Raw genomic sequence first — 24687 nt, forward strand, 5'->3', positions numbered from 1 at the left:
TAATTTTGCTAAAGAGAGTGCGTGTGTGATTGTGGTGGGAGAGAAAGCAGAGGAGGGTTTGAAGGGCTATGCAGACATTAGTTAAGATTAATGGTAAACATCCCTTGGTTGTCTTTTCTTTACATAAAATTCTGTGAATTTTACAGAATTTGTTTAGGCCAAGTTAATGATGGCAGTGAAGGTGAAGATGATGAATGCAAGCACAAACTCGTTATGTATGAACAGGGAGCCTGCAAAGATGATCTTCATATGAAAAGAAAGGTGCTGTCCTTTTACTGTCTGTTTAATAAACTGCTAGACGTTTGCCATACCCATTTTCTCTCCTTAATCGTTGAACACCTCTGTCCAGCTGCATACCACATTTCCCAGCCTCCCTTTCAGCTGTGGCCAGTCATGCGACTAAGCTATGATCATTGGCATAATAGCAGAAATGATACGTGTCATTTTGGCATAATGCTCCACAGAGGAGCCCTCTTGCTTTTTCCCCCCTTCCCTGTGGCTAGAATGCAGATAGCATGGCAGGAACTAGAGTAGCCACCTCAAGGTGGACACGGGAGCCAAGGGATGAGGGCGACAGAGTTGTGCTACTCTTGGAAGGTTATGTGGAAAAGAAACTTGGAGGTGGGGAGTGCACTTTGTTGTAACAGTCAGGCTGTAACCTGGTGAGTCCTTACTTGCTTCTTCACTTACTCTCACCAGACCTTTATTGCGTGCTTACTGCAAGTCAGGCTCCAGGCTCGGCCGCAGAGCTGTCGCAGGGAGTCATTCCTGCCCTCATGGAAAGGGAAACTATAACATAGTTTAGTGGTTTCAGTCTCTATCTAGTTAGGGTTATTTGATGAATTTTGGAGGGTGGAGGAGGGGCAGAAATGGAGAATCAAGAAGACTTTAAAAAACAGGCTCTACTCCTGTTTTTCCGAATATCTTGATTTTTTTCTGGTCCTACGTGAGCAGTATCAGGTTGTTTGTTCATTTGTTTAACTGATATTTGAGGGCCTATTAGATGTCAGGCTGAGGAAAAACTGAATAAAACAAAAATACTTTCTCTCAAGCATCTTCAATCCGGTTGATGGAGACAAAATAAGACAAAAAATATATAGGGTAGTGGTAAGTTCTAAGGAGAAAAAGTAGGAAAGGAAGATTTGAAATGTCAGGGGTGGGAGAAGGAAGATTTGAAATGTCAGGGGTGGGAGAAGGAAGGTGGTTGAAGGTTTAGATCCAGAAACCAGAGACGGTCTCATTGAGAAGGAAATCTCTGATCAAAGTCCAAGAAGAGGTGAGGGAGTCAGTATGTGAAGTAGTGATTTAGTTGATTCTTAGTCAAGGCAATTCAGAAAGCATATGAATGACATGGTAAAGAACTCAGCTTCCCTGCAGGAAAAGGAGTAATTCAAGCAGAAATAGCTAAAGGTACAGACTTTTAAATTGCACATTCTTTAGTCTCTGCAGGATACAATAATAACTGAAGTGTTACATAGATGGAGACAAGAAATGTCAGTTGCTAACAACTTGGTGGATTACTACCTCCAGGAAACAGGCCAGTTGGAGGCCTGATCAATGAGGAGTGTTCAACTCAATATTTCATCTGATGCAAGTTTAGTTTAAGGCAGCAAATCAAAGGTGAAGTGTTGGGATGAAGAACCCACAGGCAAGAGTTTACCTTAACGCCTAGCTGTCTTTCCATTATATTCCAGTCAACAAATACTTATTCAGTGTCTATTTTGTGCTTAACGCTATGCTGGGCCTTAGGAAAGCAGCAGTGAGCAGAGCAGGCACATGCTGTCCCTGACCTCCTACAGCTTACACGGCAGTAGAGGGGAGACGTTAGGCCACGAACTACAACACAGTTACTTGATGGCTGCGGTAAGGGACCTGATCGGCGGCTGTGAATGAATGTAACTGACCTCCTCTGAGAACTCGGGCAGATCCATTTTGAGGAAGAGATAGAGACCTGAGGGATGAGGAGGCATTAGCTGGATGAAGGAGGGGGGACAAGCAGCTTAGGCAGAGAGGCTTTAGGGATCAACGGGCCACTGTGTCTTGAGCCTGGAGTGCAAGAGGAGTGTGAGGGGATGAGGCTGGAGAGGTTGGTGGGGGCCAGAGGATGCTGCATCTTGTAGGCCAAGGTTAGAGTTTTGTTTTAAATCCTGAGAACAAGGAGAAGCCACTGGAGTGTAAGCTGGGGCTGGAGGCAGATATTGGGATCGGACGCGTGCTTTGGAGAGAGGCAGAAGTGAATGCTGGGCTTTGAATTCAGGTCACGTTGGTGGAGATGGAGGGGAGTAGATGGAGCAGAGTGGTGTCTAGGATGGACTGCACATGGGAAGATGAAGAAGAGTTCAGGGTCAGGATGACCACCATGTGCTTTTTACTTTGGGCAACCAGATGATGGCTCAGTTTACTGAGATGGAGAAGACTGGAGGAAGGTCTAATGTATATGGAAAGGTGATGAATTTTAGTCACTGAGGGAAAGCAGTTGCTATTTTTGCTGCTGCAAACACTTTTGAAATGGTCACCCTGATGGCGAATAATAAGGATAGCTCACATTCGAGCACTTACCACATGTCAAACATGAGCTGAACGCCTTACCTCCAATGTCTCCCACAATGGTGAAAATCCCGTGAGCCAGGTACTGTTATTGTCTCCATTTTACAGATGAGGAAGCAGGTTTTCGGAAATCGAGAAGCATGAGCGTGGCATGGAGTGGATGGCCAAGGTCAGGTTACCGGGCTCCAGGACTCTGGCTCTTGGTCTCTACATTATGCTGCTTCTCCTGGTTCCTGGCATCTTTAACCACTTCCCTAATTTCCACCCTACCCACCCTCTTACTCCCCATCGGAAATGTCTTCTCAACCCTCTCTCCTGCCCCAGTGACTGGTTATGGAAGAGCAGCCCAAAAACGTGTGTCATAGGTCCTATTCCTCAATTTAGCTTGCAGGCCCAGCCCTTCCAAGGTAATTCCAAGACATCATGGGCTTGGTGGAAGAACAAAAGGCAGGAGGATGTGTGTGCATAGATCGACCTTCCTGATACCCATCTAAATGTCCAGTTACCACGTTATAGTCCACTTACCCTGCATATCAGCAGAAGACAGACATGAACTCAGCTACATCCTTTCCAGAGGAGAATCTGGGTCTAGGTCCCACATGACAAAGGACCCATTACTGCTCAACTAGTCTAACACTAGCCTAGAGATGAGAATGAAATTATTTAGGGTCACAGCCCTGGCAAAAAGCAGAACTCTAGTCCAGTTCTTCATACTGACCCTGCTTGGTTTCTAGATTCCAGATCTACACGGCGCAATTCCTTAGGAATTTCTTCCAGAAGTACCTGTTCATTTGAAGTGGGCAAACCTTTGGCTGAGGTGGCTAAGACCACTGAAACCCTGTAGAGACATCAGAAAGATGGTTTCCAAGTTATCTCCATCTTAGCATTTTTTAGCCTTAACCTCTTGCTGCCTTGGGACAGTGTTGTATTACGGGATCCCAAGAACCTCCTGGATCACTCTGGCTTCAACTGGTTCTGGTCCAGGAACTTCAGATGACCTCTAAGCCAGAAGTCCACTGATAATCCCCCCCACCCCCGCATTTTTTTGTGGTCACAGTAGAGCTGTGGTGAGAGCACATCCTGTTTGTGGGTCAGCTTCTCCCTTCGGCAGTGCTGCCTCAAGCCTAAGGCTCAGTTACAATAACAGCTAATATTTGAGTGCTAGCATGTTACACTGATTATATCATTTGACATTCAACCCTGTAGAGCTAGGTGATATAATACTCATTTCACAGATAAGGAAACAGGCTAGGATAGATTAAGTAATTTGCACAGGTCACACAACCAGTGAGCAGTGGAGCTGGGGTTTAAAGCCAGACAGACTCCAGAGCTTGTGCTTCTGACCACTCTGCATACTGCCTTGAGATCTATCCATGGGGAGATGTGGAGGCGGAATACGCTATCTCTACATTAGTCTCTTACCCCTCACAGACCCCAGACTAAAGCTGGAGGGTCCCGCATATCAGCAGTGTGTGATTTCATTATGCCAGCCAGGGCTCTCATACCTCCTTAAAATTTATTCCATTTTGTCTTCTCTGCAACCAAGGGTCACATGGATTAGCTGAGTTACCATTACTATAGGCTAGAAAGGTTTAGCTACATTTCCAAAAACCAAACTGTTCTGTGAGGTTATCATAGAATTAGCTCCATTAGGGCTTGGTTGGTGTTAGCTCTCCAAGACATGGGTAATCAAGCCCAAGATGAACTGTCAGCTGCTCATCTCTGCTGCTTCATGGGATAGGAGCAGGAGGGGATCTTGGGCACTGGCTGAGGAGGAGTGGTGGTGAGGAGCCCTAGCCTGAGACTGGAGCCGTAGCAAGTCTTTTCCCAGCCTCAGCTGGGGTCCTTAGATGGGTTTCAGTGTCAACCCTCACAAAAAGTTTGTAGCACTGTGTGCCTGTATGCATTTTGCCTGACAGGCGTCCTTAGTATTCTTCAGATTCTCAAAATCGGAGTGACCCCTAAATGGTTTAAAACTACTCGATTAGATAATCTACCAAATCTCCTTTAAGTCAAACATTCTCTAAGCTCCGGTGTCCTAATGAGCCAGGTGATTCCTGAAACTTTTAAACCACCGTAAAGAATTCTCCCTAGAATTAGATTAACTTTGAAAATGGTCAAGGTTATCACAATTCTTTCTATTCCCTCTCAGGTTCTTTGAAATCTGCTCCTCCAAGCTGGGCTTATTCATCCATTGCTTTCCTGCTGTGTTTTCCAGAGCTGGCCTTCCCTGTCTACCTTGGGCAGAAGTGCTGAGCAGCTGCCCCCATTGCCTGACCCTCAGGCCCTTCCTTCACCAGGTGGTTCTGGTCCAGAAAAGGCTCCTGGAAGGGCTCAGGCCCAGAGAGGCTCTGAGAGCGACGGAGTGGATGCCAGGTGGGAGGAACCACCCCACAGGGAAGGTCTCCATGGAGCCCTATTAGAGGGAATTTTTTTTTTTCAGCAGATGAGGCAGCAATTCCTCTTTGAGACCCACTCGGAAGACACTTGCCAGAGCAAGTAACTGACCCTGGGGAAAGGTGGAGCTGGAGAGGAGCAAGCATCATTAAAACTGACCTGGGCCACAGGGAGGTGGGAGGCGCGCTGCGCTTGGGTCTCAGCCTCAGCTCAGGATCGCCCTGCCCTTTATCCCCCTTTCCCAAGTGGCGCAACCAATGACCAGAGCGTCCTCAGCACTGGGTCTAATTCGGTGAGGTTTTATTGTAGAAATGCGGCCTCTGGAGATGGAGGACACTATTTCCTGACCACAGGGTGCTGCAGGTGGGACCCTGCGCCTCTAGACCGGCTCCCCCTTTGCGCGTGCGGGCAGAGAAACTGGGTCCTCAGACCCGGGCGGGACCCATTGAAACTCGAGTCCCCTCCTTCCCCAGGGGACGAAGCTTCCGAGAGCCATCATTCCCAAGTCCGGCTGAGTTCACACTCAGATCCTAGTGGGACTCTCGGTGCAAAGAGTGGGAGAGGTGGTAATAGCCGTAAGAAGACGGCTGCAGGGCCGGGGACTCCGGACAGGCAGCTCCGGGCTGGCTGCGCGCTAGGGTAGTTGCGCGCTCACAGCGCCTGCCCCTTGCGTATGCAAAGTAGGGAAGTCAGCGGGCGGCGAGAAAGGCTCCCTTGTACGGGCAGGAGCGCCGTCTTGCAGGAAGGCACCCCCTGCCCGCCCCCCCACCCCTTCAGCTGGGCCCGCTGTCCAGGGAAGAGAGAGTCCTCCAGGGAAGACAGAGTCCTCCAGGGAAGCAGAACCTTAGTTCCCTGCGGCCACGAGGATCGGGACCTTCTACAGCCTCCTAACGCCTCCTACTCCCTTGACGCCCAGGGTGCTGCTCGAGGGCGGGAAGGGTGTTGGGGTCAGGGCGCAGTGTTCCCAGGGGCGTCAGATGCACCCTGCCTGGCTCACACCGACTGCTGGTGGCGAGACCGGCACCGGGCGCCTGCCGGCGTGGCTGGCTCCGCCGCTACACCGGCCGCATCTTCCAGGGCGCGCGGGCGTCCCGCAGCGAGCGGTCGTGGGGCAGCGCGGCGAAGGCCGAGTGGCGCAGCTGGCAGCCGATGAAGAGGACGACGAGCGCCACGGAGAGCAGCAGCAGGAAAAAGAGCAGCAGGTAGGTAGGCAGGTCGGGCTTGGCGGCCGCGCCGTCCCGCATCCCGCGCGCGGTAGCTAGCTCCAGCGGCAAAGCGCCCTCCGCCTTGACCGTGGTTGCCAGGGCCAGCGCGCCGCCTACCGCCGCTTCGGGGCCGCCCGTGGCGTTGAACACGTCGCCGTACATGGCCCGCGGGGCCGCCGACCCCGGCCCGACCGCCTCACTTCGCTTTGCGCCGCCCGGCGCCGCCCCGCGCTTCCATGGCGTGCCCTGCTCTTCCCGCTACGGGTGACTGACCGTGAGCCAGGTGCCTGCGGGGTCGCCGGAACCGCGGAGCCCCCGGGCCGCCGCCGCTCCGTAGCCAGACGCGCTCAGCTGCCCTCCCCGTGGGGTGGTGGACCCCACGGTTCGGAGCTGGACGGCTCGGCGCCCGCGACCCCCGGACTTTTCGGGTTTCTCGCCGTCGCAACCCGCGGTCCCGAATCAGCGACCCGGGTTTACGGCCGCCCTCTCAGCTCGGACCCCAGCTCCGGTGAGCTCCGGGCTCCGGGGCGCCCCTGGGCTACAGCGGCGGCGAAAGCTGAGTGGTGAGTGTGGCCGCAGCTCGGGATCCCTGCTGGGCGCCGCCAGAAGCCGAGTGCACAGAGGGCGCAGACAGGGAGTCCTCCGCGTCCTCCCGCGCTGCCGCCGCTGAGTCTCAGAGCAATTCTGCAGCCTCGAGTCCCTGTTGAGATGCCGGGTGTGCGGAGAACCTGTCCCCGCTGGCTTCGGCTGCTGCGCTCCTGTCTCGAGCTGGAGACTGAGCTCTGAGGCGGCCCGCGCGCGCTCAGGTCCAGGGCGGGGGGTGGGGGGGTTGGAGGGGGGCGGGACTGGCGGCGGCTGTCCCCGGGGAGCGGCTGCGAACCAATGAGAGCGAGAGAGGACAGGTATGCACCCCCCCCCCCCCCCCCGCGCCTGGCCTCACATCACTCTCGGACAGAAGGACACACAGAGAGGGAGGAGGGAAAAACACAGGGTCATGGAAAGACAGACAAAGAGACGATTACAGACCTGAGAATAGAGACACACGCAAAATAGAGACAATATGGACAGCCAACCGGTTCAGAGACCAGACTCAGATAGGCATGGATACCTGTTTTTGTTCTTGTGGACATTCTCCTTCCAGGCACAGCCTGGTTGGCTCCAAGTCCCAAGACTGGGTAGTTTGGGGAGGGCAGGGAGGCCCTGGGTAAGGGCAGAGGGCTCCCAGACAAGCTGGGGCTGGTTCCGTGGGCCCAGGCTCCTCTCTAGCTGAGGACACATGTGCTTCCCCACCATGAGCTCACTTTATCAGCGCCCTTGGCCTGTTCTGCTCAGGCACAGAGGGCAAGAGGAAGACGTGATGCTGGCAATGGCCCACCTGCCCTTGGCAGCCCTGGCAAAGGCTTGGTGGCCAGGACAGGGGTGAGCAGTCAGCAGAACCAAGGGGTGTTTCCTTTCCAGGAGTCCAAACTCTTCACTTCCTTTGCGAAGTTTTCCAAGCCCCCCAGATTAGAATGGGAACCAGTGGCCTGGCCACCGCAGCCCCTGCACTCTTCAAGAAGCACTGACTGCCCTGGACTGTCATGGTCTGGCACGAAGCTCAAGGAGGCAATCGCCCTCAAGGTTCTGCAAGTGCAGGGTCAGGAGGGAGTGTGCCTCCTTCCATTTTGCACCCTGGGCACCTCAGTCCTCACCCTAGTCCCAGCTCTGAGACCCCTACAGGGTCAGCCAAGGTCACAGCCTTGTCTCCCTCCCCCACACCTCCTTCCCCCATCAAGGGGTACAGGATGTGGGAGAGCTTGGTGAGCGCCGGCTGCAGGAACCTGTGGGAAGATGAGTTCGTTATTCACCTCTTCCCCACTGCACCTCGCAGCTGCCCACAGGCTTAACAAGAGCAAGCAAGGTGTGCAAGGCCATCCTCGGCCAGAGCGCATTCCCACAAAGCCCAGCTCAGCCCAGGAGAAACGCCTCTGCGAGCTCTTTGTATAACACTGAATTGTGGGCCTGTCCTGACCCTACAGAGGGTTTGACTGCTTGCTAAGTGAGGTGCAGAAATGCTCCGGAGACCCTCCTCAGTGTTTTCCTGCAGTTCCATGGACAAGGCCAGTGGGGAGCCTCCCTGAGCATGGGGGTGGGTGTGGGTGTGAGGTGGAGAGTGGGACCTGGCAGGACTTAGCATGACCCCATCTGCCCACCTTGGTCCTGGGGTGCTGCCCAATGTGCTCCAAGGGCATAGGGCCCTGAGCCCCTGTGCCCGGCCGCTGCTTAGGCCAACTTCTCATCTTCCAGATGGGAAAGCTGGCTCCGAGAGGGGCAAGGTTTATCCATGTTAGCACAGGACAGCCTCCACGTAACAGTGATGCAGCAGCCGTGGATGTGGGCTGCTCGGGCAGGGAGCAGAGTCCCTTTCTCTGAAGGCCTGAGCTATTTGGGATAGCATTTTACTCAGCCAGCAGGATCCCAGGGACATTATGTGAAACCGGAAGAAGCTTCCTCAGGGACACCGTCAGCCAAGGGGAGAGGCAGCATGTGGATTGGATGGAGGGGATTTTATCCAGGTGAAGCCCCTGCTGTCAGTAACCCTCTGGGTCTTGGGTTTTTTGTTTGTTTTTTAAGGTACAACAAAATTAAAATTTTCTTTTTCATTAAAGATTGTGCCCATCTGAAAAATATAAAATGAAGAAAAACATCAAAATATTTTTGGTTTGTAGCTTAGTTTGTGGTTTGGCCTGGAACTTCCTGCATATGTTTGTGTGGGGAGTCATGGTGACCCTGCCGACCCCCGGCTTCCTCTCCACCCTGCTCATGAGGTCAGGTAAGACAACCAGGCAGTGGCAGGAAGGCTGGGTGCCTCAGCTGGGAGGTCCTAAGTGGAATCTGGGCCAGGCCTCAGCCTTTTGGGCTATAAAGTAAGGGTTTATGGTAAGTGATTTTGGTTTCCAAAATTGTGCTGTGATCATTCAGGAAGTGGGCAAAGAGTAGGGGGTGTCTGCAGAGGACTTGGTGTGGATGGAGGGTCACTGCAGCTCCATTGCTCCTGGTGGGGCAGGGACATCTCTGCACCTGGGGTCCCTGGCAATGTGCATTCCTTCGTCAGAGCTGCTGCTTTTCATCATCATTTTGCATTTTGCAGGCCTTGCAGCCTGTGAATGGAGGAACTGGGACTTGAACCTGGGCATTGGGTTCCAGAGTCTGCAATGGAGGTGGTGGGCCACCTCCAATTTAGAGCAGTTCTAGTAGCCACGGTTCACACCTCTTTCCATAGGCCAAGCACTTGCTGCTCACAACCTGTGAGACAGACACGCTAGCACCTCCATTTTCCCAAGGAGGAAGCTGCAGCCCCGAGGACTGGTGTCACCTGCCAAGGTCACACGGCTGGGTCAGGGTGCCCTGGAGCCTCAGACTTGGCAGTCTGTTCTCATCTACTCAGTCTTAAGCTGCTTTTGCTAGTGAGAAACTTAACAGAGAGTGTGGTCAAACCGTCTTTCCTGTTGGTAAAGTTGGAGGAGGTATCTTGCCCTTTTTAGGGGGTCCTTTGGTCCCAAAGTGGGAGGGCACTGTTTCTTTTCCAAAAGATGTTCAGAGAGGATGGTCACGTTCCCTGAACATCCCCAGGCAGGAAATTAAACAAGGTTGGTGCTGAGTAAATGCAGAGATGAAGTTTACACAGCTCTTTACACAAGCCAGAGCGACCTTCCATTAGGAAGCTTTGTGTACCCATACATTTAAGTCTCGGGAAAGATTATAAAGGGCCTTGGAGGTTGGCTTTGACAGGCAGAGGTCACAGGGCTGGGATCCCTGCGGGACCTCTTCCCCATTACGTGGTCGCTGAGTGACACACGCTCCCTCCCTGCTGGCCTGTCTGCGGAGAGACCAAGAGAGGCGAGGCAAGGGTGCCTTTCCTGCTGCGATGGGGCCATTCGTTAGCTGTTAAATGGAAACTTGGGAGACTGCAAGCATTACAGCCCCAGGATTTCATAAACTGCTGCACCGGTCCTTGGTGCCTGGTAAAGCTATTTTTATTTCTTCTGCTCACTAGGGGAATTATTATTAAAGCACTCAGCATCACCAAGAGGCTGGGGTGAAGATCAAGGGTGAAGTGTTGCTGTCTGAGGTTGGAGTTCATTGCTGCTGGTGTTGGTTTCCCTGTGTACTGTGAGTATTTAACCGCTGGAGTGGAGTGGTCTCCGCATCCTCTGTGAACGCTGGTGGTGCCCTTGCTTGCAGACTTTTATTTTAACCATCGCCCTTGGCAATGTTTTTGTTTTGGTTTGTTTGGGTTTGTGTGTGTTTTTGGTTTTGTGTTGTTTGTTTTCGTTTTTGTTTGATACAGATGGCTTTGGCAACCATAGTGATTTGTGACTGAAGGTTGCATTTTAGAATGTCCATTTTAAGAACTGAATAGCAAGTAGGCCAAGCCCAGGCTCTGAAATGAAGTGATTTTCCAAATGGAAGCAGACAGCAGTGGGTTTGGAGAATGGTCATGCCAGGGCTTTCGAGGGGTTGCAGTCTGGTTTGTGAAACAGGAAAACTGGAGAAAGGGTGGGGTATGAGGGAGAGACGGTTCTGGAAGGAAAGAGCTCACAAAAGGTCTCCAATCCCAGAAAGGGCATCTCCACCTCTGTCCTCTGATCCCACGGGCCTGTGGGTCTCTTAAGGTCAGGGGGTGAGATGGAGGGTCAGTGACATGATTCACAGGCTGCCTGGGACCTGGGTGTGCAGGCTGTGGGTGCTGGCTCTGTCTCTGGTGATGGGGTGACTCTGGACATTTTTTGGACAAAGTCTCACTGGTTAGTGCCTCAACATCCTTCTCTTTGGTTTCAGTGACATGTGACCTCGCCTGCCTTTCTGAGTCCCTCTGGCTGTGTGGCCTCCAGCCAAGTGGGTTCCAGTGACACAAGGCTTGCAGGCTGCTGAGACATATTGCCACCCCCGGGCGCCATCACCTAGCCTCCTGTGGGAAGGACAGGGGTTTGCGTGAAGGTGAACCTGCACTCCTGCTGCTGCCTGGGCCTGACCGGGTGTTGGGTGGAGTCAGAGTAGGGTCATTGCACACTAAGGAACAGGCCACTGCTCTGGCCAAGAGTGGGATGTAGGCTGAAGCTGGCATGGAGCCAGCCCATGCCAAAAGGAATGGGACTGTTGTTTGAGATTAGTAGCCAGGCTCAGGGGTACCTGGCCTTCTGGCTGGGGCCCTCTGGTCCCTGTATCAAGGCAGGGGGTACCTGGCCTGTGAGGTTACACTTGGAGGGACACTGAGAGCCAGAGGGGATGCCTGGGGCCCAGAAGTGGTGACCGGCAGCAAGGCAGGGTGGGGGTACGTTCAGTCAATTAAGAGGCCCCCCAACCCACCCCATCTGTGGCATGTTGGAGAACTACTTCATGCAAAGGTCTGGGGCTTGGTGGTGAGGCCAGGGCAAAGGAGCTCACTCAGGAAGAGCTGGCTCTTTTTGGATTGAATTGCCTAAGGTTTGGTACGCATACATCAAGTGGCATGCAAGATTATTTTAGATGGCACGTGGGTACGGCATTAAACATCATCGAATCACACAATGCGAAAGTTAATGTCTCATAATCAGCTTTAATTATTCTGATGATGGCAAGAGGAAAAATCCAGTTTGGTCCTGTGTCAGTCTGGATCCTCTGAGAAGCACATGCAAGAGATTTACTGGTAGAAATGCCTGTTGAGGATAAAAGGTGTGGGAGCTGGAGTACACTGGGAGAGCCTCCAGGTAACAGTGCGGGTCTGACACCTCTAAGAGGAGAGGGGTAGGAAGGACTTGGTAGGAAGCACCACAAGCTAAAAATGTCTCATGCGGGCCAGTGGGCGGCCTGTCAGAAGAGCCCCGTCAGGCAGGATGTATGCAGCTTTGCGGAGTTGGGCTCAGAGCGTGGTCAAGAGTAGCATCATCTGTCCCCTGCTGGGACTGGTGACCTTTCACATGGGGCTCTTGAGGCCTGAAGGAAGGGACAGCTGCCAGGGGTTGAAATCCTAGCCAGACTCACCTCTCCTCAGAAGCCCCCCTCCTCGCCCCTAGCCCCTGGTAACCTTTCCTCTCTGGCCTCGCCCCCCGACAGTCTCCAGCTATTTACTGATGGCTTTGACTGGGTACCTCAGATTCAGAGTCTTCCAAGTGTGAGAGTTGCACCCTTGGGTTCTGAGTCTGGGCTAAGGTCAGAGCCCTGGGTCCCAGCCAGACCCCCTCAAAGCCAGTGCTTTGTTTTTGTGGTCAGTGGTATAAAGTTCACGTGTGTCCTCTCATTGCCGTCGGCATTGCCGCGGGGGCTCCTACGGCCCAGGTGCTGAGCCCGCTGCCCTGCCCTGTGCTCTGTGGTCCATCCTTAGGGGCAGATGCAGGTTTTGTGGAGCCTGCAGCTCCTGCATCTCAGGGGCCCTCTCTGAGAACAACAGCACAATATTAGGTTTTTTTGTTTTTTTTTTGTTTTTTTTGCAGTACGCGGGCCTCTCACTGTTGTGGCCTCTCCCGTTGCGGAGCACAGGCTCCGGACGCGCAGGCTCAGCGGCCATGGCTCATGGGCCCAGCCGCTCTGCGGCATGTGGGATCTTCCCGGACCGGGGCACGAACCCGTGTCCCCTGCATCGGCAGGCGGACTCTCAACCACTGCGCCACCAGGCAAGCCCCCAAATTAGGTTTTAAAGTAAATAATTATTTAGAATGAGAAAGAATCAAAATAAACGAAAAAGCTGACCAAGATCCAACGTCCAGGAAAACAATCCAGACTGGCTTCTGGGGCCATACGACTCAAACCACAGTTCCCTTCCATCATCACATTCCTCGGTACCCGGTGCTTGGTGACAACTCCATATCCGGTCCCCCCTCTGACCCTGCACCTTCGTGTCCTGACACCTGTGAGCTGAAGTGGTGGGAGTTCTCCTGGGATCCCCAGTGGAGGGCTGGCGGTACCTTACCTCTAAAGTAACTGGAAACCACTTAGTTACATGCACTAACACTTGGAGGAAAGGTATCTCCAACTTGGCCTCCTCTCAGCTGGATTGCCCGAGTTTCCACGTTTCCTTCAGTGCCACCCAACCTGAGGAAAAGTGTGATGGGGGAATTTGTAGTGGAAAACAATAGTCTTAGCTGTTGCTTTTGCAAATTTTATAAACACATGACAGGTCAATGTGAACTGGGGTGGGGGGGGAGCTGAAGCTTAAGCTTCATTGCCTCACCGTAAACCCAGCTGGATCCATCCTGAACACGTTCCTCTGCCAGAGGGAACCTGTTATCCTTAGGTCACTGTCCGAGTCAGTGACCTACAGTGGCTCCCACTGACCTTTCTAAAATGAAACTCATTCCCCTTGATTTTTATTCTGGTTGTAAAAGTAGTATTTGGTCATTACTGAGAAAATATAAACAAGGGTAAAGGAGACAATGAACGTCATCCTGGAGCAAACCCTGCAGGCAAGCAGTAACAATTTAGTTTCAGTCTTCCATCCTCTGCTAGGGGTTTGACAGGACATTGAGACAGGTTGGAATGTCCAGACGCCAGCACGTGGGCTCGCATTGTGCTCCCCCTTTCAGCCTGGCTGGTTATGTAGCACGGGGAGTGACAGGGTCCGGATCCTGGTCAGAGGCTATGAGCAGATGGGACCATGGATGTGGGGACAGGCCGGAGAAAGACCCCCTGACTGAAGAAGCAGCACATTGGTGTTAAAGAATGTGCTGATTCACATGAAGAAACCTGAGAGAATGTCCTTTTTGCTCTGTCAGTTCTTCACAGGGAGGGAGGGACAAATATGCCCATGGCCTGATTCATGAGGAAATGTGATTATTTAAAAAAAAGTTTTAAGTGAGAGAACTGAAGCTGTCCTTTAAGTGGCATTTTCAAACCTAAATTAGAAACTACATTAGCATTGCCATTTGATGCTGAGGCACAAGAAGTTTGGCCTGTTCCTCCCCTGGGGCTCAGGCTCCCAGGTCAGAAGTTAGGGGGCCTCCATCTGAGAAGGTTTCTTCTGGAGAGTCATGCGTGGTCCCTGCACCTCAGTACTGCTGGGGAAGGGGCTTTTCCCACCACTCCCTAAGGAGGCTGCCTGCAGGCTGTCTCTGCTGGATGGGAGAAGTGGGCTGGATGACTGGGAATCATCTGGTCCTTCTTTGAGAAAGCCTTTAAAATGACACTCCCCCAGATACAGTGTTGAGTGGATTTTCTCAACATCTCAACTGCAACCAAAGAGGGAAAACAGGAAGATGCATGGGGGTGTTAAGGGCATTTGAGAAATGACAGTCCCCCATCCAGCCCGGTGGGGTCCTGAGTTCACCGGCCCGGGCAAGTAAGGGAGTGTCCTACACTGCCCCACAAGGGTTGCTGAGCCGTGGGGTAGTGTTCTCCAGGGACTGGGTCTGTGTCCCCTTATGGTACCCGTTCTCCCCAAACCCCTTCACAATCACCTGGGAGCTTTTAAAATGCAGGTTCTGTCTCAACCCTGAAGATTTGAATCTAGCATTTGGAGCTGGGAGTGCACATGCGTGTTTGTGTGTGTGTGTGTGTGTGTGTGTGTGTGTGTGTGTGTGAGAGATATGTCCTCAAGCACTGACCAAGGCGTCCTCCTGCGTGCCCTGACACCTGTGATCCTTGCTTGCAGGCAGACGGCAGTCAGACTGCCCAACATTAACTGCCTCAGGGAAGGGATGACAGATTTAACAAAGGAGTCAAATTACTGGTTTTTGAGTACCAAAAGTCTAGGCCTTGGTATAAAGTTTGGAACAAGACATGATGAGTGAGGGCAGGGCCGTGGCTGGCACATATGGCACCTGTGGGTGAATTGTGAGAAGGTGCCTTTCTGCTTGCCAGGGCAAGGGCAGATTTTAGCCTCTGGTTGTGCCCTACCCCACAGCAGGCCACATTTGTGCAGTGCACACACTGCTTAACCTTATGTGGTAGCCCTTAGAAGAGATCTCCCTGATTTGGGGGCAGGGCCGGGAGGGAGGTGAGGAGAAGAGAGCTGGTGGGAAGACGAGGCGACCTTAGATGCTGGTGGGTCCCTGAGAAGGGAGCACAGGGGCTCTCTGCCTTGGAACAGAGAACAGAAACGCAGAGGGTTTTGGGGAACAGGGTGCGGAGGGAGATAATAGATAGCTTTCTTGGGTAGAGTCCTAGGGAGGCAGAAGCCCCAGAGTGTGGATGGCTCCCCCAGCCCCACCGGGTGCGAGGTGGCAGAATAACTCCTGCAAGCTCAGCTTAGCATATGTGGAAGTGCCAGGGGAGGGGGCACAGCTAGCTTCCTCCGGCTCTACAGCGGTTGGGAGACAGAGGAGGGCTTCTGTGCCAGTGCTCCAAGGAGGCCATGAGAGTGGCAGGACGTGCCTGAGGACGTCTTTGGGATGGGAATGAGGGTCTGTGTGGCAGGGGCTTGCAGGGCTGACCTTTCAGAAGCAGAGAGAACAGCGGTGGTGGACACCGGTGCAGGGAGGACCACCCACCTTCAGTCCGCAGAATTTAGCTCAGGGCCAGGAAAGTAGGTGTGGGGACTCGGAACTGAGATTTCTACCACTTCAGGGGCAGGATCCTTGCAGAAATCGACTCATGGAAAAGTAGCGGGACATTTCTTACCCACTTGAGGTTGTGGATTAAGACTGATATAATATGCAAAGAAAACCATAAGTAAATACCTCCTAATAATGATCTCTGCATGGTAGGATTAAGGGCAATTTTCTTTTTCTCCTTTTTGAGTGCTGAGGTTTTTGAAAATTTTTCCAGTGACCATGTTTGCTTATTTAAATGAGAATAATAATGTTTTAAAAACTGTAATTTGCTTTTTTATCTCTCTCCCCTCTCTGGGGTCCTCGTTCCTTAAGTGCCTCATCCGTCACGCTTCCTTCAGCCCCTCTGAGCCTCCTCCCTGCCCCAACCTGGCAGGCACTGGCTGAAGGTGGGGCTGGAGCCCAGGAAGGTAGCGGCCCTAGTCAGGAGTCCTGGAGTCATGATGACACCGACAACACCGTCACCAAGGACACTTTCCTGTCCTCTCTGCACCCACTTGAGAGGACAGCCAGGGTGGAAGAGATACTCTTATCATTTTTGGCGTTGGGGAGATTGTCTCTCCTCCCCCCCAGGTAGGAGGGTCTAGGCTGGGCTCTGCTGAGCCAGAGGGTGAGTGGGCTGGGCCTTTCCACTGTCCAGACTCCCAAATGACACCCTTTCCCAGAATCTGCTGCTCGGGCCCCTCAGAGCCCTTGCTCGAGAAGGCCCATGTGGGCCAGTCAGGCCATTTGGAGAGAAAGGGAGAAGATGCTAAGCCAGTGGGCCCCTTTAAGGCATCCCTGCCTGGGAGGGGGGCCGGGATGAAAATAGAGCGGTGGCCGGAGCAGGGCTTAGTGAGCTGGAGGGAGAAACGTGCTGATTATTAAAGACCGAATTACCTGGGTCTAATTACAAACACACTTAAGCAGCACATTTCTTCCTGATACACAACAGAAGTGGCTCAGATTCTATCACAAAGAGTCGGAAAGGGTGATAAAAATAAAAAACGGATCTCAGCCGTGTGTCTTTCCCCGCTCTCCCTCCCTCCCCCAATTAGTTGTGGTGGGAAGAGAAGTGGACCTCCCCCCACCCCCCAACCAACTTGCTCAGCCTGGTGGGAGCTTGGAGCGTTCTCCCTGCCATTTCTGTTGGCAGAACCCGCCTGCATGGGGATGGAGGAGATGGAGGGATGAGGGGTCCCTCCCAGGACATCCAGGAAGCTTGCTGTCCTCACTGGGGCAGGTTGTCTGCTCAGGGATCTGCTCTCTGACTCCAGGTGAGCCCTAAGGTCGCAGGACAGAGGCATCTCTCTGCCTGTGCCCCCGTGCAGGCATGACATTTCCTCACCTCCAAGAAACAGGACACCAAATCCAAACAAGGCCATCCCTGGAGAATGTTATTACCCAGCCCCTGTTAGTGTTTCCAGTCCCTTTACTGTGTTTTCACTTCATAATGATGCTGTTTGATAATGGTTATGCAACATAGGATAGAGTGGGGTTGAACTGCCCATCCCTACTTTTTTTCTTAGTGCCTCCAATTCTTTATGCCCCATCTTTTCTACATGTCCAAATGTTACACATCCTTCCAAAACTTCACCTTGGTGAAGACAAGAGAGCTAGCAAGAGCGCTAGACCACGAGTGCCCATCAGTCAAGCAACTTGATAACTATACTGTTTGGCAACGGGGCTTCTGTAGCAATGGTGTCCAAATACAGTCGACCCTCAGGAGCATCTTAAAATATAGATTCCTAGGCTCACTCCCTGTCTGGCAATCTACAGTATCAGCAAGTGTCCCCAGGGATTCTGAGGCAGGGAGTCCTAGGACTGCACTGAGAAATGCCCTGAAAGACTTGTCCCTCCTGCCCCAGGCTGCCTCCCAGGACAGGGCTTCTACACATGTTGTCCAGCCGAAGGGCACCCCTCCCATTCATCTGTGTTCATGGGCACCCACCCTGCACCCAGTCCCGTTCACCAGGCTCAGGGGCCCCGGGGGTTGAACTTCCACTCAATGGGACCGTTGCATCGCATAAGCTCTTTTCTATGCAAAGAGGATAACAAATCCTGCCCTGCCCACCTGGCTGGGTTGTTGTTTGAATTAAGTGAGGTAAGGGATGTGAAAGTGCTCTGAGAGCTGTAAGGCTGGGAATCGAAGGGAAGGTTATCTGTGCCCGCTAGGCAACGATTCACTGACTGTCTTGTGACATCGCCTCTGTACTGTCCACCACGCTTATTAAAAATCTCACAAATCTACTTAACCACTCCCAGCCGAGGGCTTGGCTTCGCTGACTGGCTGCATTCAGCTTGTTCAGCAAAACCTGCCTCCTTCCACAAGATGGCCAGAGCGGTGTTGTTGGTTTCTGTTGGTGGACAGAAACAGGATTTCTTCCCAGGTGGAGCAAAGCTGACCTGGGTAGATGGGAGCCCACACTGTGGCTTCATTAACACTTGCTGACTTGTGTTCTTGGGCTGTTGATTGAGGCCCCAGGAGTAAGTCATTCTCTTGGGGTGAATGGGTAAGATTCCTCTCCTCTGGTGGGGGGACCATGCTTTGGTTCCTTTGTTTGAGTTATCTACCGATTGGGTGAGACGCCACCTCCAAACTTAGTCTTAAAACAACACTCTATTGTTTCCCGTGATTCCGTGGTTGACAGGCTTCAGCTGGGCGGTTCTGCTCCCCGCGGCTGACCCGCTGCCGAGCCTGCTCTCAGTTGGGAGCTTGGCTCCACTGGAAAGGACCAGAGGCTTCTCACCCTCCCAGGTTTCTCTCCACACGGCGTCTGCACAGTGAGTTGTGCAGCCGAGCTCCTCCACGACGTAGCAGCCGCCTACCACGAGGACGAGCCCCTGCTTACGGAGCCGCTGCTGGTGCTCAGCCGGACCCCCCGAGTCACAGGACCAAGCCTAGCGTCCACGTGGGAGGAGAAGAAGCAAAGGCAGGCGGCCGCAGAGGCATGCGTCCTGGGGGCCCCTGATGTGCTAATTCCCCACAACCTCACTTTCTTTCTTGGGAAGTCACCCCCGTACATCATAGAAGAGGGCAGCAGCCAGGCTTGTGTTTACCTGCTCTCTTTCCACTGGCACCAGTGTTGCTGGGCTTGGAGGCCTGGGGTGTGACTTGGGGAAGTTCCAGAGACCCCCCGCTCCTATGCTCTGTGCCAACGGTGGCTTCTGTCCCTGGGCGACCACAGCCTGTACAGAGGAGACTCAGAGGCCTGACAGGTAAGCAGTTTCTCTGTTACTTTCTGCAGTAGCACAGCTGCACACGCATGCTGCCTCTTGCATGTCAGTTCTGGTCTTCTCTTTCAGGGGGTGGCCTCCGCAGAGGCCTGTGGGAGCCCCTGCACAGGCTCCATGAAGATGGTGCCACAGACCTTGTCACTCTTCACGTTTGCTTGGGTTGCCTCAGGTCTCTGCCGCCAGGGGACCCGTGTGACAGCGTGTGGGGGGCCCTGCCTCCTCTGGCTGGAGAGTGCTGGGAGCCAGAGCTCATTCTCACCTCCAAACCCCTCTCCTCATGTCTCTGACCAAGTGGTGGGCACCGGGGGTGACCAGCGGGGTCTTGGCGTGGCCTCGGGTCTCTTCAGAGCTGCGGGCACCTGGCCCGGGGCCCTGTGGGTAGATGTGCACCTGGGCTGTGTGGGGAGTGACAGTTCCCTTGGTTTCCTCACACATCTGGGCTTTTGTCTCAAACCTTCGGCTCCGTTTTCTGGAAGAGGTCCCTTCTGTTTCACCTCAGGCTGAATCTTTCATGTCATATGTATGTATGCAGGGAGAGGACAGACTGGAGGGTCTTTAAGAATCAGCAAAATGGTATTTCTACCCTTTGGGAGAAAAATTGAGGATGTGTCCAGAGTGACTAGAATACTGATCTGTACCAGCCTCTCGCTGCAGCCTCAGCACAATGGGAATCACTCACCTCTGAGTCGCTGCCATTCACCTGGAGGCTCGGAAGTCCCAGGGCGCAGGAACCACGTCCATGTGTCTTTGGAGGGGAACATCATGAGACACTCTGGCCCCCCAGCCCCATGGCCTTTGCTGAGGCTCAGAATACACATTCTGTTCATGCTTCTTGTGACAGACAGTGATGATGCTGTGAGCATCTTTACGTGAAGACATGTCTGAAAAAGCAGCTAGGCTCTCAGAACATTCACCTTCAGCCGGGCTCCACAGGCCTTGGGGGCTTCTAATTTAGTTCTGCAGGCTGGGGAGCCACCCGAGGCTGTGGTTTGCGGGGATGTCTGTCTTGTGATTGATTGGAGCTGAGAGTGAAACCCTGGGGCTCTGTTCTGTTGTACCCTTGAAGTGATCAGGAATTGCTTCCTCCCTCGAGGAGACTGGCCCAGCTCCGGTCTGGGGTGGTCACTGCTCCCCCAGCACCACCAGTCTGAAAACCCTATGAGTCACTGGTACAGCTGCTGGGATTCATGCTACTCTCAACGACCTAAGCTCACCGATAGCAGCACAAGTCCCCCAAATCCAGTATTGAGTTGTATTGTTACTTATGTAACCTGAATAGTCCACTTCACCAGCCTGCACCTGCAAGTAAGGCTACATTTCCTCCTTAGAGCAGGAACCTCATCAGCCAGAAACTGGTTATCCTCAAACTCTTTGCTGGTTATTTTGGGGGTTTCTGAGTGGTTAGCCCCCCAAACAAGGGTGATAACTGTAGTCACTATGCCCGCTGCCTCGTCCCGCTTTCTGCTTTGGCCCCCCTTGGTCTCCCCACTACTAACTGCCGGCAAAGCTGTTGAGAGGTGCCTCACTGGGGCCACTGTCCGTCACAGAAGTGCCCAGGGTGCCAGTTCTGGATCCTCTCCCGGTCCTGAGCTGCAACCATCACCTGGGCCCCAGAGCAGCCAGTATGTCCAGCGTCTTGTGGATTCACTCTCGAACAGTTTAACCAGACTGATACCATCACCCACCACTTCTTTAGAGTCTCAAGAAGAATAACCCTGACAGTTTCTGGCCCTTGCTCCTCTAACTACAGAAATGCAAAACAGCCCCAGGGGGAGGATGGGGCAAATAAGTCCTGGAGTCATTTCTGTGTTCATCAGGATTCTGAGGATGTAAATGACATCCAGAAACCCAGTAGAAACTAGCATCAACAAACATGAGACTTTATCTGGCAGCAAAGCTGAGAAGGCTTCTGGAACAGTTCCTCAGATGTAGGAAGAGCTTCAGGAAGAAGGGTATCAAGGGTGAGAATGTGGCACACCTCCCCTCTCCACCTTTCCTCTCTTCCCTCTCCCTTTTTTTCTCCTCTGCCCACTCCCCTCCAACCTTTACTTCTTCCCTCTCCTTAATTTCTCATCTGTGACCTCATTTGCAGACAGCCTGTCTGTGTGGCAGGGAGGGGTCTACTGGTGTCCCAGATTCACATTCCCCTGTGCAGCAACCCTACTGGAAAAAAAGATCTTTCTTTCTCAGTGTGCGCATAGATATCTCAGGGCAGGCATGTGATCACCCGGCTTGGGGCTGTGTTGGTTTCAGGGGCATGGGGTACTCTGGTAGGTTGTGTTGCGGTTGGGGTGAGATCTGTTTCCAGCCAAAGAGGGGTCACAGCCACTACAAAGCCTGCACGCCCGTGCCCTCCCCCACTCCACTCCTGCCTGCCCTGCCTTCCTCTGCTTTATCCACGAGCACACAGGGCCCTCGAGGTGGTTGGGTGGAAGCGGCACAGTTAGCAGCGCTATCTACCCTGTGAGTGTTGAGTCTGCGCTCAGACACCTGAACGGGTCCTGGCATGCTTTTATTTGCATATACGAGGCCTTCCCTGGCCTTCTGCTTCCCCAGCGCACTGCTGGGACGGCAGGCCGCTGGCCTGGGAGCGTGTGGGGTCAGTGCCACGGGACCCACGGCCTCGTCTGTCAGTGGGCACAGCTGATGAGCTCGTTGGGCCCAGTTATTCCTGATGCAGACACTCTGAGGACGTGGAATCCGCACTTTTTAATCGTACTGTAATGAGAGTGCCCTCCACGCCTGTCCCGCTTGCTCCGGGGAGCCCCATCCTTCCCCCTCCTGCTCTTGCCTCCCTGGATGCCTACGGAGGGCGGCTGGGTGAGGACCTGGCCTTCCAGCTGTGGTCCCAACTCTATGGCCCTGAGCACTGTTCCTCCACAGGCAGGGCCAGGCTGCCTTGGCCTCTCAGCTCTCAGGCCCTCCCCTCCATCCCTCTCCTGCCCCCTCTGAGGGAAGCAGGGCTGGGTAGGGGAGAGCCCTAGCTCCTCAAACAGCGCTTCTCTCAAACGTTTTGATTCTTTCCTCAATCCTCTCTCTTCTTTAAAGACTCAGGCCTTTGGGAACCTAAGACCTAGACACCTTTCTTTTTTCCCTGCGGAGGTAAAGGGCCTGGGACATCCCTGTGGCTTGACCGCGGTAGGAAAGCAGAGGGAGAAACCCGGCTCCTTTACCTAGGAAGAGCCAGCCAGGCGGCCTCTGCTTCGAGGCTGGGGACCCTCGGAAGCTTGCTGTGTCTGCAGAGAGGGCGGAAGGGGGTTTGCTGCCTGGTTAACCAGCCTGGGTTGCTTGAGGTCCGCGTGCTTCTCCTGGAGTCCCTTCTCCATAGTAGATCACCCTTCAAGGGATAAGAGGAAGGGATGGGATAAACATAGAATGGGGCGTGGCCTGCCTGCCACCGCGGGATCAAAACTCCTAATTCCTGTCAGCCCCCCAGAGCCTCAGGCTCTACCCTTTACAGAAGCATTAATGAATGCTTTCAGGAGTGACAGGCCGTGAGGCTGCTTATTTTTAACCAGACAACGGAGGCTGAGCTCCTGAGTGGGACAAGGTGTCTCAGTCTCCCTGAGGCAAGCAGACCTGGAGGTGTCTGTCCCGGGCTTCCCAGGCCTGCAGTCGCTGGGAGGAACATTTGCAGAGTCGCACCCAGGTTAGGGAATCTCCTTCGGCCTGGGCTGCTTTGGCCAGTGTTTTGTCTCCTGGGCCTCCTTGGGACGGAGGGAGGTGCTCTGTGATGGGCAGAGGAGGCCGGCTGTGCTTTCTCAAGTGTGTGAGCTCTCCTGCTTCAGAAATAGCTCTGGGTACTAATTGGGGGTTTTTGCCCAGGAAGTGTTACTAGGATCTGTCAGGTCCTACTAGGAACCATCGGAAGGTGACAAGTCGCTGGAGACCTTGACGCTTAACCACTGGTTACCCAGAAACCTGGACAGGGCCGCCTCTCCGGAGCCCCACAGCACTGGGAGACAGGTTACAAGCATACGCTAAAGTTACAGACTAAATAATGACTGTTGTGTAGAAGGCTGCGAGGGGACGGATCGGATGCTTTGGGAAGTGTGAGTCTGGGGGGGCCTGGGCCCTTTCTCCTCCCCCTCTCTGTACTTGTGCCTTTCCCAGACTCCGTTCCTCTGTCTCCTGTTTCGTCTCTCCAAGAACTGCTTCTCCTGCCTGGCTAATTCCACAGGAGCCAAGGAAATGGGGGAAAGTAAGGGAGGTTGTCAGTGCCTGGAAAACCACTAAGCCCCTGCCTCCGGTTCCAGGCTGCCAGCTCTGCCAACCCTCAGTCCCAAGGCCTCTCCAGCAGCTTTCCATGAAAGAGACGTCCCTCCCCGCCTCCACCTCCCTCTGGCAGCCATGAATCCGTTCCTGGACTACCGTCACCCCCCCAGATGTGGCAGCCAGGGCCTAACGGGCGCTGCTAGTTTTCGTTCCCAGTTTGCAGTTACTTAGTGGGACTTGTTTTCCTTTATCTCCTTAAGGGGCAAATTGGAGACTTGGGTTTGATAGGAAAAGATCACCCCAGGACTTGAAAAATAGGGTTGCCAGCTGCCTCTGATAGAAAAGGCAGATAGGGAAATTGAATAATGCATCTTAGAAATGTTTGTTAGCATTCTGATGGTGATAAGTGAGGGATCTGAAAGGAAATCTTCCACAAGTGTTGGTCATTTGTCCCCTGGTTAGGGAGGCTGGTGTGCTCTGTGGGAAGAGTAGTTGATTTATCCCCCACTGGACACATATGTGTCTCATCCCCGATACTTAGCAAGGGACCCGGGAGATTCTGCTGAAGGGATTCAGTCATCATCTGCAGGCTTTTGGGGGTGGTGGTGGTGGAGCATGGATGAGCCTTTGAGAAAAGCTGCAGGTATTCTCTCCATAACAATGCATCCTCACAAAGACAAGCTCACAATTTGATGGGCACTTCAGGATTCGCAGGTTCTTTGAAATCCATCCATGGACCTGCACATAGACCCCAGGTGAAAAACTCCTGGACCAGAGTTTACATCTGTAAGGCCCCCTGCACATACATGTGCCCCCGATCCCTGTCGGACGCCTCTGCTACCTTCTTGCTGAGCACTGGGTACTGGTGCCAGGAAGGCCTGGGTTGGAGTCCCATTTCAGGGCCACTTCTCCAGTCACCCATCTTGGCTGCCAAGGCCCAACAAATGTGGGCTTTTTTCCCCCTAGAAATGGGGAAGATTTGGCAACACTGGGCCTGCATTCCTTAGGGCAACAATTAGCTGGGCTTGGTGTCTGTGCCTGCTTTAGGTAGGGCATGGCTGTCTGGGTTGTCATGGCCTCTTCCCGCCACCTCAATGCTGGGACCAATTCAGTTCTGTTTATCACCCCAGTTGATCTGCACTTTTCTTAGAGCAGAGTTAAGCAAACAGTTTTATCTCTGAAGATATACTGCGTATCACAAAACACAAGTCTCCTACATATGCATATAGAAAACACTCATATATGCACGTGTACACGCACATACCTGTTTGGCCCATCCAGGTTGTCTGCAAGGCATCTGAATTTGTGACCTGATCCTCTTCCTCCTCGTAGGGTTGCTGTGAGGGTTCAGTGGACTGATGCATGCAGAGCCCTCAGCACAGTGCCTGGTACACAGCAAGTGCTCACTCAGCACATCCAGCTGGTGTTACTAGTAAGTGACCCTTGGGGCCCAGTGGCATCTCCTCTAGCCCGCTCAGAATGGGCGTTGCTCGGGACTGGGGCGCCCTCTTGTGGCTGCTCTCCCTACTCACACCTAGGCCCCGCCGGAAAGATTTTAGGCTCCTTTCATCAGGCTCCCCTTCCCCTGCCACTCAAGGGGAGAG

General features: G+C 53.4%; 1 protein-coding gene and 1 long non-coding RNA gene across 3 annotated transcripts in view; one reads left to right on the top strand and one right to left on the bottom strand.

Moving 5' to 3' along the window:
- Positions 1–5203: 5203 nt before the first annotated feature.
- On the bottom strand, positions 5204–6947 carry SMIM32 (small integral membrane protein 32). Its single transcript, XM_033853200.2, has one exon. The coding sequence runs from the start codon at positions 6309–6311 to the stop codon at positions 6000–6002; it is 312 nt and encodes a 103-aa protein (XP_033709091.1). The 5' UTR covers positions 6312–6947; the 3' UTR covers positions 5204–5999.
- Positions 6948–7084: 137 nt separating this feature from the next.
- Positions 7085–24687, top strand: part of LOC117311610 (uncharacterized) — a 32709-nt gene continuing 15106 nt past the window's right edge. For both annotated transcript variants that reach the window (XR_004525891.2, XR_004525888.2), the window contains exon 1: positions 7085–24515. This is a non-coding gene — a long non-coding RNA (uncharacterized lncRNA). The remainder of the gene's footprint in view (positions 24516–24687) is intronic.

The sequence above is a fragment of the Tursiops truncatus genome, chromosome 3 (genome assembly GCF_011762595.2).
Source record: "Tursiops truncatus isolate mTurTru1 chromosome 3, mTurTru1.mat.Y, whole genome shotgun sequence".
Classification (NCBI taxonomy): Eukaryota; Metazoa; Chordata; class Mammalia; order Artiodactyla; family Delphinidae; genus Tursiops; species Tursiops truncatus.

Coding starts and splice junctions, on each gene's coding strand:
- SMIM32 (XM_033853200.2), bottom strand. CDS start 6,311: ATGTACGGCGACGTGTTCAACGCCACGGGCGGCCCCGAAGCGGCGGTA.